General features: G+C 41.6%; 1 protein-coding gene across 7 annotated transcripts in view; it reads left to right on the forward strand.

Annotated features, from left to right (window-relative positions):
* Window positions 1-21716, forward strand: part of PTPRM (protein tyrosine phosphatase receptor type M) — a 523234-nt gene that overhangs the window by 487475 nt on the left and 14043 nt on the right. For all 7 annotated transcript variants that reach the window (XM_049830233.1, XM_049830234.1, XM_049830235.1 and 4 more), the window contains 5 exons: window positions 14115-14231; window positions 18887-19041; window positions 19342-19477; window positions 20084-20233; window positions 20701-20874. In XM_049830233.1, coding sequence (XP_049686190.1) covers window positions 14115-14231; window positions 18887-19041; window positions 19342-19477; window positions 20084-20233; window positions 20701-20874 — 732 coding nt within the window. The remainder of the gene's footprint in view (window positions 1-14114; window positions 14232-18886; window positions 19042-19341; window positions 19478-20083; window positions 20234-20700; window positions 20875-21716) is intronic.

A 21716-nucleotide genomic window follows, 5' to 3' on the forward strand; every position in this document is an offset into this window, starting at 1 on the left:
CATGCCCTTGGTCTGCAGGTCGAAGATGTTGATCTTGAGGAAATTGCTGGGTGCCAGTTCAAGTTCTATCGCTGTTGTACCTGGCTCAGTTTCAAAAGTCCATCCTGTAGTCATTTGGATAATTCTCACAATAATACCCTTGATATGGCATATAGACACTATAGATACAATGACATGCACTGGCAGGTTATTTAGCAATTAAATATCATACAGCCCAAGTCACTGGCTATTCTCTCCCAAAATCAAATCTCCCTGAGGTACACATCGAACTTCCCCATCCTTCTGCATCACCCACCAGGTGTACCCAGGTCCTTGAGCAAAAACAGCCCCTTGAATGGGTTTGCCTCTGCTTGAGGGAGGACTAACCCAGACTGTCTTTCCTAACATACTCCTCATGCGCACTACAGGGACTTTATCCCCTTCTACAGTATGTGGAACTCTTGGTTGGGTGGGGCCAGCCCGATTGGCGGATCCTCTAGTATTAACTAACCAGGTGGCTTTTGTTAAATGTGTATCCCAATGTTTGAAAATTCCACCCCCCCATCGCTCTCAATGTAGTTTTCAGCAGTCCATTGTATCGTTCAATTTTTCCGGAGGCCGGTGCATGATAAGGGATGTGATGTACCCACTCAATGCCATGTTCTTTGGCCCAGGTGTCTACGAGGTTGTTTTGGAAGTGAGTCCCATTGTCCAACTCGATTCTTTCTGGGGTGCCGTGTTGCCATAAAATTTTCTCTTCAAGGCCCAGGATAGTGTTCTGGGCAGTGGTATAGGACACAGGGTATGTTTCCAGCCATCCAGTGGTTGCTTCCACCATTGTAAGCACATGGCACTTGCCTTGGTGTGTTCGTGGGAGTGTAATATAGTCAATCTGCCAGGCCTCCCACTGTTTATATTTCAGCCATCACCCTCCATGCAACAGGGGTTTTTGCCGCTTGGCTTGCTTAATTGCAGCACGTGTTTCACATTCATGGATGACCTGTGCAATAGTGTCCATGGTCAAGTCCACCCCTTGATCTCGAACCCATCTATATGTTGCATCTCTTCCCTGATGGCCTGAGGTATCGTGGGCCCACTGAGCCATAAATAGCTCACCTCTACGTTGCCAGTCCAGGTCCACCTGAGACACTTCAATCTTGGCGGCCTGATCCGCCTGCTGGTTGTTTTGATGTTCTTCAGTGGCTCGACTCTTGGGTACATGAGCATCTACGTGACGTACTTTTACCACTAGCTTCTCTATCCGAACAGCGATATCTTGCCACAGTATGGCAGCCCAGATGGGTTTACCTCTGCGCTGCCAATTGCCCTTCTTCCATTGCTGTAGCCACCCCCATAGGGCATTTGCCACCATCCATGAGTCAGTATAGAGATAGAGCACTGGCCACTTTTCTCTTTCAGCAATGTCTAACGCTAGCTGGACGGCTTTCACCTCTGCAAACTGACTCGATTCACCTTCTCCTTCAGCAGTTTCTGCGACTAGTCGTGTAGGACTCCATACAGCAGCCTTCCACCTCCGATGTTTTCCCACAATGCGACAGGACCCATCAGTGAACAGGGCATATTGCCTCTCATTTTCTGGCAGTTTATTATACAGCGGGGCCTCTTCAGCCTGTATCACCTCCTCCTCTGGCGACATTCCAAAATCTTTGCCTTCTGGCCAGTCCGTGATCATTTCCACAATTCCTGGGCGACTGGGGTTTCCTATGCGAGCCCGCTGTGTGATCAGTGCAATCCACTTACTCCACGTGGCGTCAGTCGTGTGATGTGTAGAGGAAACTTTCCCTTTGAACATCCAGCCCCGCACTGGCAGTCAGGGTGCTAAGAAGAGCTGTGTTTCAGTACCAACCACTTCTGAGGCGGCTCGAACTCCTTCATATGCTGCCAAGATCTCTTTTTCAGTTGGAGTATAGCGAGCCTCGGATCCTCGATATCCCCGACTCCAAAACCCCAGGGGTCGGCCTTGGGTCTCCCCAGGTGCTTTCTGCCAAAGGCTCCAGGCGGGGCCATTCTCCCCAGCCGCAGTGTAGAGCACATTTTTAATATCTTGTCCTGTCCGGACTGGCCCAAGAGCTACTGCATGAACAATCTCCTGCTTAATCTGTTCAAAGGCTTGTCGTTGCTCAGGCCCCCATTTAAAATCGTTCTTCTTCCGAGTAACTTGGTAGAGAGGGCTTACAATTTGACTGTAATTTGGAATATGCATTCTCCAAAAACCCACAACACCTAAGAAAGCCTGTGTTTCCTTTTTATTAGTCAGTGAGGACATAGCTGCTATTTTGTTGATCACATCCACAGGGATCTGACGACGCCCATCTTGCCATTTTACTCCTAAGAACTGGACCTTCTGTACAGGTCTCTTGACCTTACTTTCTTTTATGGCAAAACCAGCCTTCAAAAGGATTTGGATTATTTTCTTCCCTTTCTCAAAAACTTCTTCTGCCATGTTGCCCCATACGATGATGTCATCAATATATTGCAGGTGCTCTGGAGCTTCACCTTTTTCTAGTGCAGCCTGGATCAGTCCATGACAAATGGTGGGGCTGTGTTTCCACCGCTGGGGCAGTCGATTCCAGGTGTACTGGACACCCCTCCAAGTGAAAGCAAACTGAGGCCTGCACTCCGCTGCCAAGGGAATGGAGAAAAATGCATTAGCAATGTCAAATGTGGCATACCACTTGGCTGCCTTTGATTCCAGTTCATATTGAAGCTCTAACATATCTGGCACAGCAGCGCTCAGTGGGGGCGTGACTTCATTCAGCCCACGATAATCTACTGTTAGTCTCCATTCCCCATTAGATTTTCACACGGGCCATATGGGACTATTAAGGGCGAGTGAGTCTTGCTGATCACTCCTTGGCTCTCCAATTGGCAAATCAGCTTATGGATGGGGATCAGGGAGTCTCGGTTGGTGTGATATTGTCGCCGGTGCACCGTCGTGGTAGCAATTGGCACCTGTTGTTCTTCAACCTTCAGCAACCCCACAACCGAAGGGTCTTGGGAGAGACCCGGCAGGGTAGACAGCTGTTCAATCTCCTCCGTCTCCAATGCAGCTATACCAAAGGCCCAATGGTACCCTTTTGGGTCCTTGAAATACCCCCTCCTGAGATAATCTATACCAAGGACGCAAGGGGCCTCTGGGCCAGTCGCAATGGGGTGTTTATGCCACTCATTCCCGGTTAGACTCATTTCAGCTTCCAATACGGTTAGCTCTTGGGATCCCCCTGTCACACCAGAGATACAGATGGGTTCTGCCCCTTTATAACTTGATGGCATTAGGGTACATTGTGCACCAGTGTCCACTAGAGCCTTATATTCCTGTGGGTCTGATGTGCCAGGCCATCGAATCCACACTGTCCAGTAGACACCTGGCTGGAGGCAGGGCCCCTCTAATCCTGGTTAGAATATCTGTTACTCACTTTCTGCACACGTGAATCAGAAGTCCCTTCAAGGGGATCAGAAATGAGATCAGCCCATCTACTGCGTCTGGGGGACTGCTCCCGGGAAACTGGAGCAGCAGTTTTCCAAGAAGAATTCTCTTTTCTGGTTGCTTTTTCTTGCAACTCCTGTACCCGTGTATCCAAGACTGAAGTGGGTTTTCCATCCCACTTCCTCATGTCCTCTCCATGGTCACGCAGGTAAAACCACAGGTTAGCTCGTCGTGTGTACTTTCTCTCTCCTCTCTCTTGGGCAGAGGAACACTTACTCCCAATAACTGCGATGCGGGCCTGTACAGGTGAGAAGGAGGACAGATCCACTTTGAATCGCTGGAACTCTCAGGACAATTCCTCTACAGCTGAGGCACAGGCCCGTAGGGAGGAAGAGAGACTTCCTTCGTATTGCTGGAGTTGGACAGCCAATTCATCCACCGTTTGTCCATAGTCTTCTTTCCAGGACATTACTGCCCATGAGTTGGCATAGGTTGGTGGTGCACTTCGTAGAAACCTCCGCCACATGGGTTGTGTGCATTGGACTTCATCTGGATCTGTGGGTGACTGCGCATTTTCTGGATCATTATAAATCACCTCCAGCATGGCTAATTCCCTCAGGTACTGGATACTCTCTCCATGGTGGTCCACTTGCCTTGGTGACATGTAACTTCATCCCTGAAGGGGTATCTTTCCTTTACACCTAACAGAAGTCGCCTCCAGAGGCTGAGGACTTGTGTTTTTCTCCCACTCGCCTTGTCGATGCCCCCTTCCCTAGACAGAGATCCCAAATGCTTGGCTTCCTTACCCTCTAATTCCACACTACTAGCCCCACTATCCCAGCATTGGAGCAGCCAGGTAACAATGTGCTCACCTGGGTGGCAGCTAAAATCTTTTCGCATGTCACGCAACTCACACAGGGATAGAGATCGGGTAATTATTTCAGGTTCTGCCTCTTCCTCCTGTTCTCGCGATGACCCTGGTTCATCTTCATCTCTCGCTAAGTGAACTGATTTCTTTGTGTGTTTCTTTTTTCTGTACAGGGGCGACTGATACTGGCACAGGTTGGTTCTCTGGTTTGGCTGCAGTATCTGTCACCGGGGTAGGGGCAGCCATGGTACCTGTTGTCATGGTAGAGGCAGCCACGGTGCCTGTTGTCGGGGTTGGGGTAGCCACAGTGCCTGTTGTCCTCTTTTCCATTTTTTCCCCCTGAGGGTGCTGCATAATATCAAGCAGTGTTTGGTAGATACTGGCCAGGGCCTAGCACAGTGCAGCGAGTTGTACGTCTTTGGAATAGCCACAGCATTTGTCTTTCAAATATTCTACCACTTCATGAGGGTTCTGTAGTTGTTTGGGAGTGAACTTCCAAGCCACTGGAGATGAAAAGTTCTCTAGATACCTGCCCATATCCTCCCACATGCCGTGCCACCCATGAGTATCCAGCTTTGGGAGAGATCTCTGAGTGGTACTCTTAAAAGAGCCTTTTTGTAGCCCTAAACAAGACCTGAAACATATTCAGGAGGCATAGCACTAACAGCACACTGGCTTGCACATCCCAAGGATATTCAAAATTCTCGAAAGCTGTTGTAATTAGTTGGAAGGAGAAAAGGGAGGCGAACGGATGGGGGGAAGTATCCCCCCCTAACTTCCCCATGGATGGGGTGTAATTACCAATAAAATCCAACAGAAGGTGCCTAAAGTATGGAAATGGTATCACTGCCTCACACAGATACCCGCTTAACCTCATGACCAGTGATGTAATCATTTCACAAGTCGACATTGCCCAGTACAGCAAAATGATAATCCCAATCACTCTCCCAGAGATGAGATACGCAACTACAGGCAATACATAGAGCATATAAGAGCTTACAAAACGCCACCATGTAAACAAATGAAACAACATTGTGACTAACATCTATTTATCTAAGAAATTTGTTTCAACACGCTCTGGCCAGATCTGTCGTTATCTCAACCCTTCTGCCCCACGTTGGGCGCCAAAAAGGACTGTCGTGGTTTCAGCCCAGCTGGTACCAAAGGACCACGCAGCCGCTCGCTCACTCCTCCGCCCCCCTCCGGTGGGATGGGGAGGAGACGGAGGAGAGAAAAGGAAAAGAAACTGGAACCTCGAGAGTTGAGATAAAGGCAGTTTACTGGGACAAACACAAAGAAATTACAACAACAACAACGGCACTAATGAAAAAGTATACAAAAAGAGTGATGCACAGTGCAACTGCTCACCACCCGGGACCCGACGCTCCGCCACTTCCCCCACCGAAAAACAGCGACCACCCCCCGGCCCGCTCCCCATTTATATACTGAGCATGATGTCCCATGGTATGGAATAGCTCCTTGGCTAGTCCAGGTCAGCTGCCCTGGCTATGCCCCCACCTCCCAGGTTCCTGTAAAAATTAACTCTATCCCAGCTGAACCCAGGACAGCATGTCACATCATTTGTCGTTTGTCAGTAGTCACTTTCTCTCCCACTCCTTGTTTTTGCTTAAGGCACAAGAATTTTAGTAATATCTGATTAATAAATGGTGAAATGCACTGATGAAATTCAGTGGGGGTGGTTGATATATAAATGCACTGCAAGGTTTCATGATTGTCTATCATGCTTTTAATATAACAAAGTATTTACCAAAAGAAATCACTATAAATAATTATAAAAAATAAAACCTCACCCCAGGAGCATAGTAATTACAGTAATTAGAGTTTCTCAATTATTATCAGAATTAGAAAACAGCCACTGCTAATAGTGTTAATAAGTACACAAAAGACCCTTTTTTTGAAAGGAGGCAAGGATGACTACAACAGAGTGGAAGTGACACAAACAGGGGAATGAAGGTCAGCTATAGACTGGTAAATAGCCCTTATGCCTGCATGCATGCCTTAGTGCTACCGAAACAGCCTCTGACTGCCATCTTACCACTCAGGAGTATTGTGCTTTCCTGATAGCCATCTCACACTTTTGGGTGTCTTTTCCCTCCCAGGAGCTGGCAGGGCTGTATCTGCATTGGGGAAAAGAAAGAACACAGTGGTGGCTCAGCTTTTCCTTTGCTTGTTTTACTGGCCTGTGGTTGACATACTACATACATGGCACTCTCATCTGCCTTGCTCCAAAAATGTTGATGGCTCTGACTTTTCACGTTTAAAAGAGTATTAGGGTCCACATGACAGTGAGGACACCCATACAATGGTCTTCTGATGGAGAGGGAATATCTCCTTGATACTGGCTGGTTAAAAAGCATTCCCTGTTGTAAGATAAAATCTGTCAGAAAAGAGTTGTTCTTCTCAGGAAAGACTGTACGGACCCAGCCCTAAGCAGTCATACGTGCATGTGCTTGGGCCTTGGGTGCTTACAATGTGCAGCCTTGGTCAGCATTCAAGAGGCATTTCTAAAACAGATACAAATATGTTTCCTTAACAAACAAAACCCAGAAGTCTTTATGTTGAACCAGATATTCTTCAAATCCATCTGATGATCTGTTTCTGTTATAGACACACATTAGACATCCAAGAAAAACTGCCAAATAAAGCCCTGTCCAAAGACTTCTTACTGAAAACATATTGCAAGAACCAAACAACAACTTCATAGGAAATTCCAGCAACATAAAAACTGTGTGAAATATCCAATGGACTTGCCATCTATTCTTAGACTAAAAAAGGAATTTTTTGACACAAAGCTGTTACGAAGCTTGCACTTAATATTTTACAAGTTTTGAGAATCTTCCATGCAGAAGAACCCCCTAATAAACAAAAGGTAAATTCACAGTGTATTAAAGATTCAGATGACCTATTACAGAGATATTGCAGAGGTGAAACACAGTAACTCTTCTAACATGTCTTGCAAACAGCACATTTGTAGTTAGTATAAAAGGAAGAACACTCTATCTAATTGAAACTAACCTCTAAATGTAGTAAGCCAAATTACCTACATTGGAATTAGTTCAGGATACTGGCACTAGTGCTCCTTAGGCGGTATGCCAAGAAGTTTGTACACTTAGTGGTGACTAAGATTTCATTTTAACTTTTCTACTGAAAGAAAGAAACCGCATTTTATAAATGAGAGGGAGAAAGGTTGCTGTATGAAACCCTTCCCTACCTCTAGGTAATTCTAGTCTCAGCTTCTAAATCCTATGAATAGTGTCCTTCCCCATCTAGAGAAAATTTTTTTCTTATGTTTACCCAGAAAACCTGGGACCTGTGCTTATGGTACATATATGTTATTATATATTTTATTATTATACTTTTGGTTTCACTGTAATTCCAGTATGTCTTGTTGGATAGAGTAGAGTTTATACTTTTACAGAGTATCAATGAGGAAAAAAGAAAACAATTGTAATTTAAAACTACTGTTAATCTTTCAAGTGAGCAAACCCTTCTAGTCATCCAAACAGATTTCAGCTTTCTAGACTTCTAACCAGAAATTACAAGTTGGCATTACTCCATTATGTGTAGCAGGGGAGGAGCCCTTAGGGAAAATATTGGCTGTTGTTCTTCATGAAAGAGAAGGAAGGACTCTTTGTCATCATTTAATAAAGATGTCCCCAGATTAGCAATGTTAGCATCATCAAACAGGACATCAACCTACAAGCATTCAGCACTGTCCCATGTCACTCAAAGCAGACATCGTTTCAGCTCTCAGTGTTTTGATGTGTTCTTGTTTCCAGTAAAAGCTATGTTTCAAAGAATGTTAATCAACAGATTAATATCTTAATGCTCACTAATCCAATTGAGATAACTCACTTTGAGAAATAAATAAAAGAGGTTTAAGGATACACAAATGCATTGACCCCCTTGTTGGGCAAGCTGCTGAAGTGCTGCCAAGGTGTAGGATGCAAGTATAAGTGCAGTCTGCAAAGAGGGCTTCAAGTTCTTTGAAATGCCAGGGTTAGCAAAATGGCTTCATCACCGCAAGTCTCCTCACCTCAGCAGTCTTGTGAAATTAATCTCTCAGTCTCTCTGTGAAGAAGAAGTATCCTGGAGGTGCCAACAAAGTTTTACCTTACCCAGTAGAGTAACATGTAGAGCTTTCTAACCTAACATCAGATGATCAGGTTTTAGAGTCAGAAGGCAATCCACTAACTTGACGGTGCTCTGTAAGCTCAACTAATGGCATGATTTTGCTCTTGGAATGGAATCATGACTCAGAGCAGAGGCTGTTCTGCCTGATGCAGGCACATCAGGTCCTCAGAGCACAGAATCTGAGCAATATGCCCATGATTTCACAGTTCTGTAAGGGATTAAGACAGGCTTTGAGGAGTTCCAGCTAATCCTGTAACCATCATTCGTCTTGGCATGGGACCACCCTTCTCATGTCTGCTCGGCCTTTTTTCCTCAAGTGCTGTACTAAGGTGCACTAATTTACAGCCTTTTCAAATGACCAGTGAGAAACAAAAATGGCTAAACATAGGCAATAAAATAGAGGAATCCATATTCTTTTGTTTGTATTAGCAAAGGAGGCAGGAACACAACAGCTTTACCTTGGGTTACCTTTACCCTAAAGCAGTTCTTCTAGACTGAGTCATTTATATGGCCAAAGGAAGGCTACACCATGGGTTTGGCCTGTCAGCTTAATTTCATCTAACCCAAGGTACCAGGTTGATGGCATGCTAACAGTATACCTGATTCTTAAGAACAAAGGGATCGCACTTATTGCCTGAGGTGGAAAGCATTAGTGTATGGCTACTACTGGACATGTCCAGAAGGCCAGCTATTCTGGGCAGAAGTTGAATGAGAGTGCATCCACCAGACAGCCTAGGATTGTGCTGCTGGGGCAACATAGGGCAGCAGAAGGTGGAGATTTATATCATTTCTGAGTCATCACTGGAAGAAGTTAGACTGAGCTAGTAAAATTCATGGAGGTGTCTCTCCCCCTCTGGGAGCTGTGAACAACATAAAGACTTCTGTCTGCCTTTATACAGACCAATTCATCTGATGGTGCCAAACAGCATCTTAAATGTTGTATTTCTCAATACTTTTCCATAACTCTTTTAGAAAACTGTAAAATGAGGTATAAATCAATTAACTGACTTGCTCAAAAGCAAACAAAGAAAATGAAAAAAAGAAAGACTGGGTTTTATCTTCTGTCAAAGGTTGTTTTATAAAATTATTGGATGTCCTTTTTTCTTTAAGTCAGCCAAATAAAAGTATATGATGTTATCCTAGCTACATCTGTAAAATCTGTTAAAAATTTTCGCCAGTGAACTTGGTTGGCTATTTCATTTTATATCCTGGAGGTTTCATTTCAAAATTTATGTCTGACTTATCATCATTACTTAGTTCAGGATTAATTTTAAATTAGAATATATAATACTGCTCTTCACTAATGACAATCCATGCAGTGCATAGCCAGTTATATCACCTTTTTGCTAAGAATATTTCTGAATCAAAGGGAATTGGAAACTTTGAATAATCAGTGTTATTTAAATTGTTCTGTACAAACTACAAAGTATATTTCACAGCCAGCTCACACATTAATTCTGTAATACTCCTCCTATTCCAAACCTCTGAGTAAATGAATTACTGTGCTGGCTTTCATACTGCCTTTAGCGAGATATGTCGCATTGCCAAATGGCTAAGTATACAGCTTCGGAAGTCACAATTTGTGTTCATTAGCTATCCACTGCCTACATTGTTTGTTATATTTAGAAGTAGCAACAACAACTTTCCACCTTCATTTTTAATTCTTAGTTTCTCACATTAGACTATTTTGCTGGGGGATGGAGCTAGGGGGTGGAAGTAGATAATTGTCTTCTCCAAATTTCTGAAATTATTAATAAAATAAACATCTTGGGGAAAATTGGACAGTGTACCTTGGGATGAATAGATTAAAACAGAGCATTTTCATTATGTGTCTGGCAACCACCCTTTTATCTCATCTTGTGATGAACATCTGTATTTTTTGGCACATAGTTAGGATATAAATGTGGGGTGTATTGGAACAAACCCTCAATTATAGTTCTGCTCAGATGAGATTTCAAAATTATGTTTTCTACTTTGTGGACGATATTTACTGTTATGGTAGCAACTGTGTGAAAAAAAATCTAATGCATTTAATATTCAGTTCTGTATTCATGTATTAATTATTTAGCTAAACCTTCTGTTACTAGGTTTGTCTATAAAACATGTACCAAATGTTTATAAAAAGGGAAAGAGATTCATCAAGTCACAGTAGCTAAAGCTGTGCTAAAAAGAAAAAAATGAACAAACATATGTTACAAACAGTATTTCTCATATTTGATGAGTAAAACCATATTCTATTTTGTTGCAATTGTATTTGCTTGTACAAATAAAGGCCCTGATCCAATAAATATTTATAAGTGTGATTTTGGTTTACACTATTTAATCTACTTCTGTCTTTAAGACACCTTCACATTTATTTGAGAGCTCTTGAAGGAGATGGGAGACTGGTCTTTAAGCATTGACTTAACTTTTGGCTCATCAGGATCCAGAGAGTTCCCATGTCTAGAGCTCAGCACGTGCAGCAGCATTGCAGAACAAGAGCCAAAAGTAGGAAAAAAGCCTGAATTTAAAGGGGGTGGGGGGTGGGTGTTGATTTCCCCCCACACTCCCAGTGAGTGAATCATTTAGTGTTGATCTGTGGCTCTGACTGCGGCTCTGGCACCGTTCCCATGGCTGTTACAGCCCCTATTCCACTTGGGAGAGTTTTCAGGACATTGTGTTGTCATGGATCCTTCAGCTCAGGTCCAGTCTGCTCTGTGCCCAAAATCCCCTGTGCAGCAGAGTAAGAAATCCCTGGTGAGCCCAAGCTGCATGAGGCACGACAGGCTATAACTTCTGTGCAACAACCGTCAATGCTTCCCTAATTATTCCACTGGATCATCTTAAATAAGGTTTAAAAAAAAGTGGAAGCAAATCCAACAGTTGAGGCATAAGAAGATGGAGACTGTGTTCTTCTAAATGGGTCTTTCTAAATGTCCCTAGTTCTTAGTCATAATCCAGACTGTCTAGACTTACCGAGTTAGAAACAGGCATGTTTTCCTTCAAGGTTGAGCAATTTAATTCAGCCAGGGTTGGGTTTTTTTCCCAATTGTTTATTTTACTAAACTAGAGCTGTTTTGAGGATGACAGGCACCCATCAGAAAGAAACAAGGCTAAAGTTAGCAACAAAGAGATGTGCTGATCAGTAGTGCTGTGACTAGGTTCACCACTGCAGCTGCTCCCTTCCTACGTGCATTGGCTGTCTTCATGTGGTTCAGGTTCCATCTATGGAAAGGGTAAGTGAACGGGCAGGAAAAGGCAATCAGCTTCATAGATGGGGTCATTAGTGGCCTGCTCCAGTCTGAAGGCAGTGTGAATTGCCTTATTCTGCATGGAGAGTCGAAAAATCATCTTAGTCATAGGTTGGAAAACCCTGTTTCAGAGAGTTCCTGGCAATGACTATAAAAGGGTCAGTTTGCTCGTGTAAGGGATTTGAACAATGTGGACAATTTTCTGGATTATTTTAACAACACAGACAAAACAATGAGCATTCAATGTTTTTTCACGTAGCTTCTATCAGAGGATTTTGGGAAATACATCCAAACAAGATATGATCTGAATAAATATCAAGTAGATGCAACAATAGATACCAGCAGCCAGTACTAAACTGCTTGCAGCGATGCTTAATGCTTTTGAAATGGTTGTTCACTGCTTACAGCTGGTAGGTATGCTTTAGAGATGAGTACACATTTGCCAGAGATCCTGCCATTTAGGCACCCTGGGATTGGCCCTTGGCTTGGCCCTTGAGCTGGTGGAAACCTTCTCACCCACCCTGACACCCTGTCAGCTTGCTGGCTGGGGGGGCGGGGAGACACACATTTTTGCTACCTTTGCCCCTGCTACAGGAGTGCTGAGCACTGGGAGGACTGTTCAGTGTCCCAGCTCCAAGCCTCTTGCTATGGAAGTGAACGGTATAACCTGGTGTTTGCCGGTTGTCCTGAAACCATGCTTAATACCAGATGAAATGTGAAGAATATAAAGAATTTTTCTTAGCCAATACTAATGCGGTTACTAAGTCTGAAGACAAGCATAGAGAAATAAATAAAAACCTGCTTATAGCTACCTGAACTTCAGCTCTGCTCTAGGAGCTTTCCATCAGCTGTGTAAGCAGGAATAAGCTGTTAGGATGCTTATATAATTTTGTGGCTGGGAGCCAGGGCTTACAACCAGGCAACTCATCCCTGGAGGTATTCAAAAAGCGCGTAGACGGGGTACTCCATGACATGGTTTAGTGGGCATGGATGATGGCTGGACTCGATCTTGAAGGTCTTTTCCAACCTAAATGATTCTATGATTCTAACTCTTTTTCTCTGAAGAGGATCCTGATGTGGGGCTGTGTTTTTCCAGCCCTTCAATTCACTTTGATTCAGATGTAAATTTTATCCTGATAAAGAGTCAGAAAAAGGGTCAGAACTATTGTCTCTGCCCAGACAAACTTTATTTCATCACTCCATGTTACTGCTTTGATGTGGCAAGATGTCTGTTCTGTCCAGACAGTAAGGAGGGGTGGTACGTGATTATCAGCTACGTCACTTGAAACAAATTCTGAGGAAAGTATTTTCTTCTGCATGACAGGACAAGGTTTGACTCTCTGCATAATCCTGTATATACTGAACCTGGAGTTTGTGTAAATAAATCAATTAAATCATGCATTACAGTTTTCACTGTATGCTTATACACATTTATCCGTTTTACCTTTTGCTAAAACTAGACATGATAGTAATTCAAATATTTTGGCATGAAAATGGGTTTGAGAAATACTCTACTAGTTGTGAAGTTTGGGTGTTTTTTTTTCTACCAGTTTTCCATTGAATATTTGAAGTGTTTGGGTTTTTTACCCAACCCATTTAAGTGTATATTTAAGTAAACTAGTAAATTTACATGTATGAAAAGATCCATTTAAAATTTTCCCTTCAGTGAGAGAAAGAGAGAAACCATTCCAGGCAGCAGACATATAACAGATGCTACTCTTAGCACATACTGCACTACTGGACAATGGCTAGATGCAGTGATGATAGCATAGCTATTATGGTGATAAAGCAGAATAAAAAAGAGATGTATAAGTAATGTGTTAGCTTTCCCGCCCACCTCCTTGTCCACACAGACAGGAAGGAGAAAATTCTTAAGACTGTCAGCTATCTACATCATCATATAGAGTCCCCACAACCACCCAGTTGAGTTTTGCAATTTGACCTTTCATCAGTTCCTTTGGAAAGTTGATCTGAGTAAACAGATACTTTTCTAACAGTAGAGAAGATCCTTCCTGTCTGAAAAACACATTTTCATTTTAGAAGGTAGGAAGATATTTTTGAGACCAATCAGCAGCTAGAGGTTGTGGAAAAAAACTGGTAGTAGTTGTCCTTCTGGGCACACCCTGCATTGGAAAGCACAGAAAATGAACAGTTACTGTAACTGAGTTGTGCAGGGTATAATTACCCCTTGTGCTCCCAACAATTTGCCTTACTTCACTAACCACAATACAAATCTCACCTGCAACTCTGAAAGCTGTCTTAAAAAAAGAAGAGGCAATGTCCCTTAAACATCAGTCATTTCCACATGCAGAAAATGTAATTGTTTTGCATGTGATTGCATTTTAAAACAGAAATCATTGCACAGAATACAGAATGGATTCAGTATGAACCTTCTAAAATAAATGAACCTTACTTTCTTTTGTATTTTTTAAAGGTCAAATGCTGCAAATACTGGCCAGATGACACAGAGATATATAAAGACATTAAAGTCACCCTAATAGAAACAGAGCTCTTGGCTGAATATGTGATTCGAACATTTGCAGTAGAAAAGGTAAGTTTCCAAATTCAGTTTTCTCAAATACAATGGTATCTGCCTAAGCAACTTATATACAGATTCACCATGGGAAAGTTAAATCTGACTGACATCCCGGTTTTGTAGCTATTTTTTGGGTAAACGACTACTGCCCTCTTACGGTAAACTGTGTTTTTCTTTAAATCCAGCAACTTCACTGTGCTTTCCATCACTGTTAGCCCCTGCCTGAGTTAGAAAAAGTGATGTTCCTTCCTAGGAGAAATCGAAGCCTCCCTCCCAGCAATCAACTGAAAACACATTCATGCTGTTTTCCTATCTTATGTTCCCCACAATCATTTTCTGTCTGTACCAGAGGCTGCATGCACCATTATTCAGAAGTCCATGGTGAATACTGTTATCTGTTGGGCCAGTGTGTTCCTGGTCTGAGGAGACATAGTTGTAACAAACTAATTTTCTTCTCAAGGAAATCTCATTTTTCCTGTGGAGTCCATCTTTATATGGAGAGTTCCAATCAGCATGTTGTATTACTGTTTATTAGAATAATGCCATTAGTTTGATGCTTACTAGATCTTGTAGCTCTCCCAAACAGCTTACAATATATGGACAACATACAATTAACAAATAAGGTACTTACTGAAAATGAGAACCAGCAGGGTCAGTCAGTGCTGAAGGGTGTCATGCATTTTGTGTCAGTTCAGGGGTTTTATTCGGAATTTATTAAAGGACAGAAGTTTTTTAATTGTATGTATCAAGTCTTATTTGAGTTGCAGAACAACAAGGCAAGGGCCTCTTTGGAAGACTTGATATTCCTAATGGCGCACTGAAGTAATGTTCTCTCAGTATCACCATGAGTAGGTTTTCAACTAATTAGCTCAGAAAACTCCTTTTGATTTAGTTGCAGTACCTGTGATATACTAGTTCTGTCTAATGATGAAATAGTGTTCAGTTATGATTTTGAAGAACATAGTCTTTAGCATCAAAGAATCCTGCACACAGGTAGATGAAACTGCGAAAAAGATGACCCAGCAGGGTCTTTGTACATACATCCACAGTAACAAAGGAATTAGATTTTTTTCCTGGTTTATTCTTCAATCTAATACTTAAATATGCATCAATACAGCAACCTGCGGGTAATGATAATAGAATTATGTGGTTTGAATGAACTGAAATATTGTATCATGTTTACCACTATACATATTGTACATCAAATTCACTCAAGCCTGTTGTTTCCTTGCATTTAGATAGTTTTAATAAACAGATGATGAAACAGTGGCTGCACTTTGAAGTAGATGAAGCACTAGTTGATTTCTATTCTGCAAATTTTAAGCCCATGCTTTGATGTTAGCTTTTCACTTCTTAACTGGGACTGGAAAAAAAGACCTAGAGGATTTTACAGTTGAACATAACCAAACTGTCTTGAATAAGTGCATTAGAACAGATAGAGATAAAAGGCACTAAACATTTTATTTCTTAAAAAAAATCTCCATCTGAAAAGATTTCATTTAGGCACTGCTTTTTAATAGTTGGTAGTTTTTCAGTAAGCCTCTAAAAGCAGTGTCAGTGTAGTTTGAGTAAAGTACATTTGTTTTTACCCTATTTTCCCTACTTTTTAACTCTTCCAATGGTACTGGAAGGTCAAGTCTGTATATCTCTTCCACCATAATTCTCTCAAGTTTGTATTTCTGATCTACTGGGACTGATACTTTTCAGCCTCTGTAAGACAAGCTGCATGATGAGACAAGGTGTGCCCTAAACAAATCTACAGATAATGCTAAGTGAAGGATGGTCTTGAAATGCTGAACATTGGAGCCTCAGTTCCAAAGGCCTTCAAGACTTGGCCAACAGAAAATTTAGTAATTCAACAAGGAAAAATGCAAAGTTCTGCACCCTAGGTGGACTAACCCTATGTGTCAGTACAGGCTGTGACATCCTGGGACAATATCTGACATCCAAGATGATTAAGGATGTAGGACATAGGAGCTTCAAGGGAAGGTTAAGAGCACTGGCCTTGTTCAGTGCGGCAGAGATGAGGAGGAGGGGTAAGGAAGATCTAACTGCAACCTGCAAGTACTTAAAAAATGTTTAGAAAATCAGGGGCACCAAATTCTCCTCATTCTTCTCAATGGTAGTGGATGCAAAACAAGGGGCAATGGCCAAGAAGTTGCAGCATGGAAGGCTTGCACTGGAAAAACTCCTTCAGGTGGAGGATAATGCAGTGCTGGAGCAGGTTACTCAGAAAAGTTGTGGAATCTCCGTTCTTGGAGGTCATCAGGGCTCAGCAAGACAGATCTAGTGTTGGCCACAGACCCACTCTGAATGGGAGGTTGGACTGGAGACCTTCAAAAGTCCCTTCTGACCATCTTTTCTATTTGTGGATGAACAACTCATACCTGCTCCTAAAATACAAGAAGTTGATTTGTTTGGAGATAAATCTATTGTTTTGTTTTGTTTTGTTTTAAATGGCTATTTGGTAATTATTGAGGAGTAGGGGGATAATGCTAAGAAAATTGAACCCCAAGTTACACCCTGAAGACTACTTCCTAAATACACTTTACATAGATTGCATAAGCAGCTCCTCTAGAGCAATTCCTTTACAGCACAACAGTTAACTCAGATGAATTACTCAGAGAGTAACATACAGCAGCACCATACGTATTTGTAGCATTTTTTAACATCCTAAGATTTGTTAGCAATGTACACCACTTTCTGGGTTTTTTTCAGCTGAAACAAAAAGTTAAAAATACAGTCTCTCCAACCTGAGCATATGCTTTTATGATTCATGCAGTTGTGTTGCTATTTTGGGTTTAGAAACCAGCAGGGAAGCTACAGACATGAAAATCAGTCTTTTGTAGGTATAATAAGCCAACTCATTATAAAAGTACCATATATGCAAAGCCTTTTCTTAGTAGCTGAGTGTTGCCAACGACAGACAAAAATGCAGTCAGCATGACAGACAGCATTTTCAAAACTAGTGCACAAGATACACAGGACATACCCTGAGCTGGGCACGTTATTTTGGAGGGGCAGTTTACTTTTTGTAAATTGCTTGAAAATCAAGGCTGCGTACAGCATGAAGAATTTGTGAGGAGTTATTCATTTCAGTCCTCAGTTTGTATAGTCATGGGATATTTTTTTTTGTATGGGATCTTTGTTTCTTGGGGGATTGTGGGCAGTTGTTATGAGCAATGAAAAAGTGTTTGCGACATGGATGCCCCACCTATGCACAGCTATTTACCGAGTTGGAGACCTTGCTTACAGTAGCAAAAAGATGTGTAAACTAACCCACTCTTAATCCCCAGAGTACAGAGACCAAATTGTATTTTAATGTGTTTGCTAGGCTGTCTTAAAATGCAAATTACTTTGCCTGTTCCTGGGTTTCAATATGTTTTAAAATCGTTTTTTAGGCTAGAAGGTCATTTCTGTTGCAAGGCTGTGATCTCCTCAGTCTATACCAGTGTCGCATATCATCTTGATCTGCTCCTTTGCCTGCCTTTTTGTGTCGCAATTGCCAAGGCAGATGAGTGTGGATATTCCTCTGAGCTGATGCCCAGTCTCCAAAGACCCCCAGCCTGAGCTGTCAGAGTATCAGGCCTCCAAGATACACCAAGCCCACTTCAGTCATGTAGCACTGGCACAGCCAAGATTTCTCAACCACTGAATATCCTAGACTCTTTTAATTTGCATACTAGTAATAAATTAGGAAGTTTATATTATTTCATTATGCAAAGAGAATTAGACCTTTTATATGCAAACCAGCTCAAGACAGGAAATACATCTTTAAGAAGAAAAACTGTAAACCACCAGTTATTAATATCACTGACATTTAGTTCAGCCTAGACATGATATGTCATAATTTTGCTGTTTGCTTATGAAATATGCATGATGGCCTCTGGTCTGTGGATTTCTAATGAGAATAAAATACTGGCAGCTACATTTTTAGAGGGGGAAGGGGAAATACAAGCACTAAGAAAATCAAGCTTAGCATACACACCTCTAATATCCAGACTGCTCCAGAAAGTTACGTGGGAAATTACTTACACGATCAGCTTCTCATTCATACCTGTCTCACCATATCCATGTCCTTGTAGACTGTGGCAAGTCACTTAAAGGGTGAGCATGTGGAGGGCTACAAACACAGCCCCTATGATTGGAGGTGCAAAAAGGTTTCTTACTATTCAGCTGTTTCCTTCAGACCAATGAAGGAGACAAATGATGAGGGAAATTATGCTGAAGCTGTGGTTCCCTGAAGTCAGCAGCAAAATACCTGTGGAGAGCAGTGGGGAAAAAAATGTCATCTGTGCTATATGTTCATGGCCTTGCTGCTGACCTGTTCTGTGATCATTGCGTGCATCTTAAGGCCACAATTTTCAAAGCAACCTAGTGCTTAAATATAGAGATGAGAGTCTATCTTGTTGCTAAAGGTTTCTAACCAATCTAGTGCTAAATTACTCAGTTTTGTTGTAAGACTTTGAAACCAGTTGATATGTAACCTTTGAACTTGCTCTCCTGCTATGAGAAAGCTCTCCAACAGTCTGTACAGATTGTATGGGTAGGAGGTGGATGCTTTTCAGCAAGGCTTAGGCTTTTGAAGTTACATTCTTATGATGTCTGTCATTCAATTTTTTTTCACATTCCAGCTTATTTTTCTTTTTCAACCCTTGTCTTTTCAACAGAGAGGTGTTCATGAGATTCGAGAAATTCGGCAGTTTCACTTCACTGGCTGGCCAGACCACGGTGTACCATACCATGCGACAGGCCTGCTGGGATTTGTACGGCAGGTCAAATCCAAGAGCCCACCAAATGCTGGCCCTCTGGTTGTTCACTGCAGGTAGGTAGAACAGAAATCCCTCCATTGTGTTGTCCACTAAACTCAGGACCTACTTTTGCTTCTCCTGTACTGTGTAATCCATGCATAGGTTGCTAAAGCCACTGGAGCTCTACCCACAATAACTTAATACCTAAAATACAAACAGGAATGGAAAAACTGAGCCTGAAATCCTGCAAATGCCTGAATACAAGGCTCCATTTCAGTAATCATCCCACTGATCAAGTGCCTGTGAGATGAACTCTTACACTTTACATTTTCCATACACTGCTGAACATTAACTGTGCTCTTCTTTTACTTTAGTGCTGGTGCTGGCAGAACTGGATGCTTCATTGTTATTGACATCATGCTAGATATGGCAGAAAGAGAAGGTGTTGTAGACATATACAATTGTGTGAGAGAGCTTCGGTCTCGGAGAGTTAACATGGTGCAGACTGAGGTATTGTTAATCTACTGGAATACTGCCTTACGCTTTGCAAGAAAAAATATTCTTCTGGCCCATAAAACTAGAGCCCCTTTGTGGTTGGCACCATTCAGAGGATAGTTTATTCAATCATATGCAGAAAATAATCCACACAGAAACCCGAAGAACCATTGCCCAAACAAATGCACAGTTATGCTGCACTTAAGGTTCACAGTGGTTTTTTAAAAAAAGTAAAATCATGAGTGTTTCCTCTCTGGGAAGGGTTCATTCTGGAGTACATCTTGTTGAGGCTCAGTTATGTGATAGCACCTACAGAACTGTGCAGAGGAATGAGGAAACCAGAAACATTCTGAGTTTTATTATGGAGTGTTACTGCACTTCTGCTTGTACTTGTAACTAGTTTGAGTCAATGCTTCTATATTAATTTCTAAATGAGTGGGATAAAGTTTTATGAATTGCTGTTGTTCCTTCTGGTCTTGCTTCAGTGCTGGTAAAGTCAGAGAGAATTAGTGGCAACCATATTAGCTGTTATTTTTTATTTACCAAAATACTAATAGCATATGCTCTTTATATCAGCAATTATGCTCTCTGTGTCAGTAATTATTTTAATTGCTTTACCAGGAACAGTATGTATTCATCCATGATGCTATCCTGGAAGCCTGTCTTTGTGGGGACACATCTATTCCAGCTTCTCAAGTTAGGTCTGTTTACTATGAAATGAATAAACTGGATCCTCAGACTAACTCCAGCCAGATCAAAGAAGAATTTAGGGTAGGTCGCGGCTAGCATTACCTAGAAGCTATACAGTTCAGCTATACTAAAGACTTCTGCTTAAGTGCTTGCTTATAACCATGTGAATTTTGGACCAGGCCTGGGAGGGAAAGACTGCAAAAAAGGGAAAATAACATGTCACTAATTGCTGTTAAATTATGCTAAATCATAAAAGAATGCAATGGGGTAGTAGTAAAATCTTTTTAATGAAGGGAAGTTTGTCGATTCCTTCTGCTGTCCTTTCTCCAGAAGGCAGATTACTCTGCAGCTGTCTTTGAGGTTACTTTTCAGATCTGTATGCTTCCAGGATTTTTTGCTTCCAAACCCTGCTGACTGTGCTATGTTTTCATTTCTCTGCATATTGATTCCCACTGAAACTGAATGCTGAGCTGGTCGATTCTTAAATATTTTGGGATGCTTCCACTGCTGTGTTAATTTTCTGTTGTATTGTTTACTCTTTTTGAAAGACTTTAAATATGGTGACTCCGACACTGCGTGTAGAAGACTGCAGCATAGCACTTTTACCACGAAATCATGAAAAGAATCGCTGTATGGATGTTCTGCCTCCAGACAGATGCCTGCCTTTCCTCATAACAATAGATGGGGAGAGCAGTAACTACATTAATGCTGCACTGATGGATGTAAGTCTCCACTACATCATTAATAATAAAAAAGGAATAAGCAGCCCTCCAAACTCAGCAATGCCAGAAAGTGGAGTCAGCATAAGACTGAAATCCTTCTAGCTTGTTTTCCAAAAACAAAATCTTTAAACTCCCAAGTACATTTAGGATCCCAGATATGTCCCAGCCAAGGTTCCAAAGCTGTGCTCAAAGAGCAAGTCAGGGAGTTTTGATAAATTAAATGCATCTGGATTTCTCCCTAGTGCTTGAACTTTTAACCATCTGGCCTAGGAAGAAAAGTTAACCTATTAAGACACTAAGGCAGTTAAATAGGATAATAGGGTTTGCAGCAATATTTCAGTTCCCTTTGTTTCTAATTTAAACAGTAATTAACAAAAAAAAATAATTGTCTGTAAGGACAAGATAGTAGACAAGCCATTACTTCAGTCTTTCCATTTATTTCTGTTTGCATGAATAGTTCCTCTTCATGTGTGTGGATTTCTTTTTCGAATTTATCTATGGTAATTCTAATCCTACTAATAAAGTATCGGTAAAAAGACACTTAAACTGCCTTTACAGTCTGTAAATATTTATAGCCTATCTTTGACAATCTAGAGCTATAGTAATTATGGTTGTCAAACACATAAACAAGAAAACAGAGATTAGTAAAGAATGAAGACATTGTAAATGGCCTTTTTGAAAAGTGAATCTAGAGTAATAACAGTTTATAGCAGTTTTTGCATTTCTTTCCTTCCAAGTTCTCAAAGCATTTTCCTAAAATATGCCTAAGTTCAAAACACTCCTGTGAAAAGGTAGGTGTATTACCTTTATGTTTATCCATGTAGAGAAACTGAGAACAGAAG

This window comes from Accipiter gentilis, chromosome 27, assembly GCF_929443795.1.
Source record: "Accipiter gentilis chromosome 27, bAccGen1.1, whole genome shotgun sequence".
NCBI classification, from domain to species: domain Eukaryota; kingdom Metazoa; phylum Chordata; class Aves; order Accipitriformes; family Accipitridae; genus Astur; species Astur gentilis.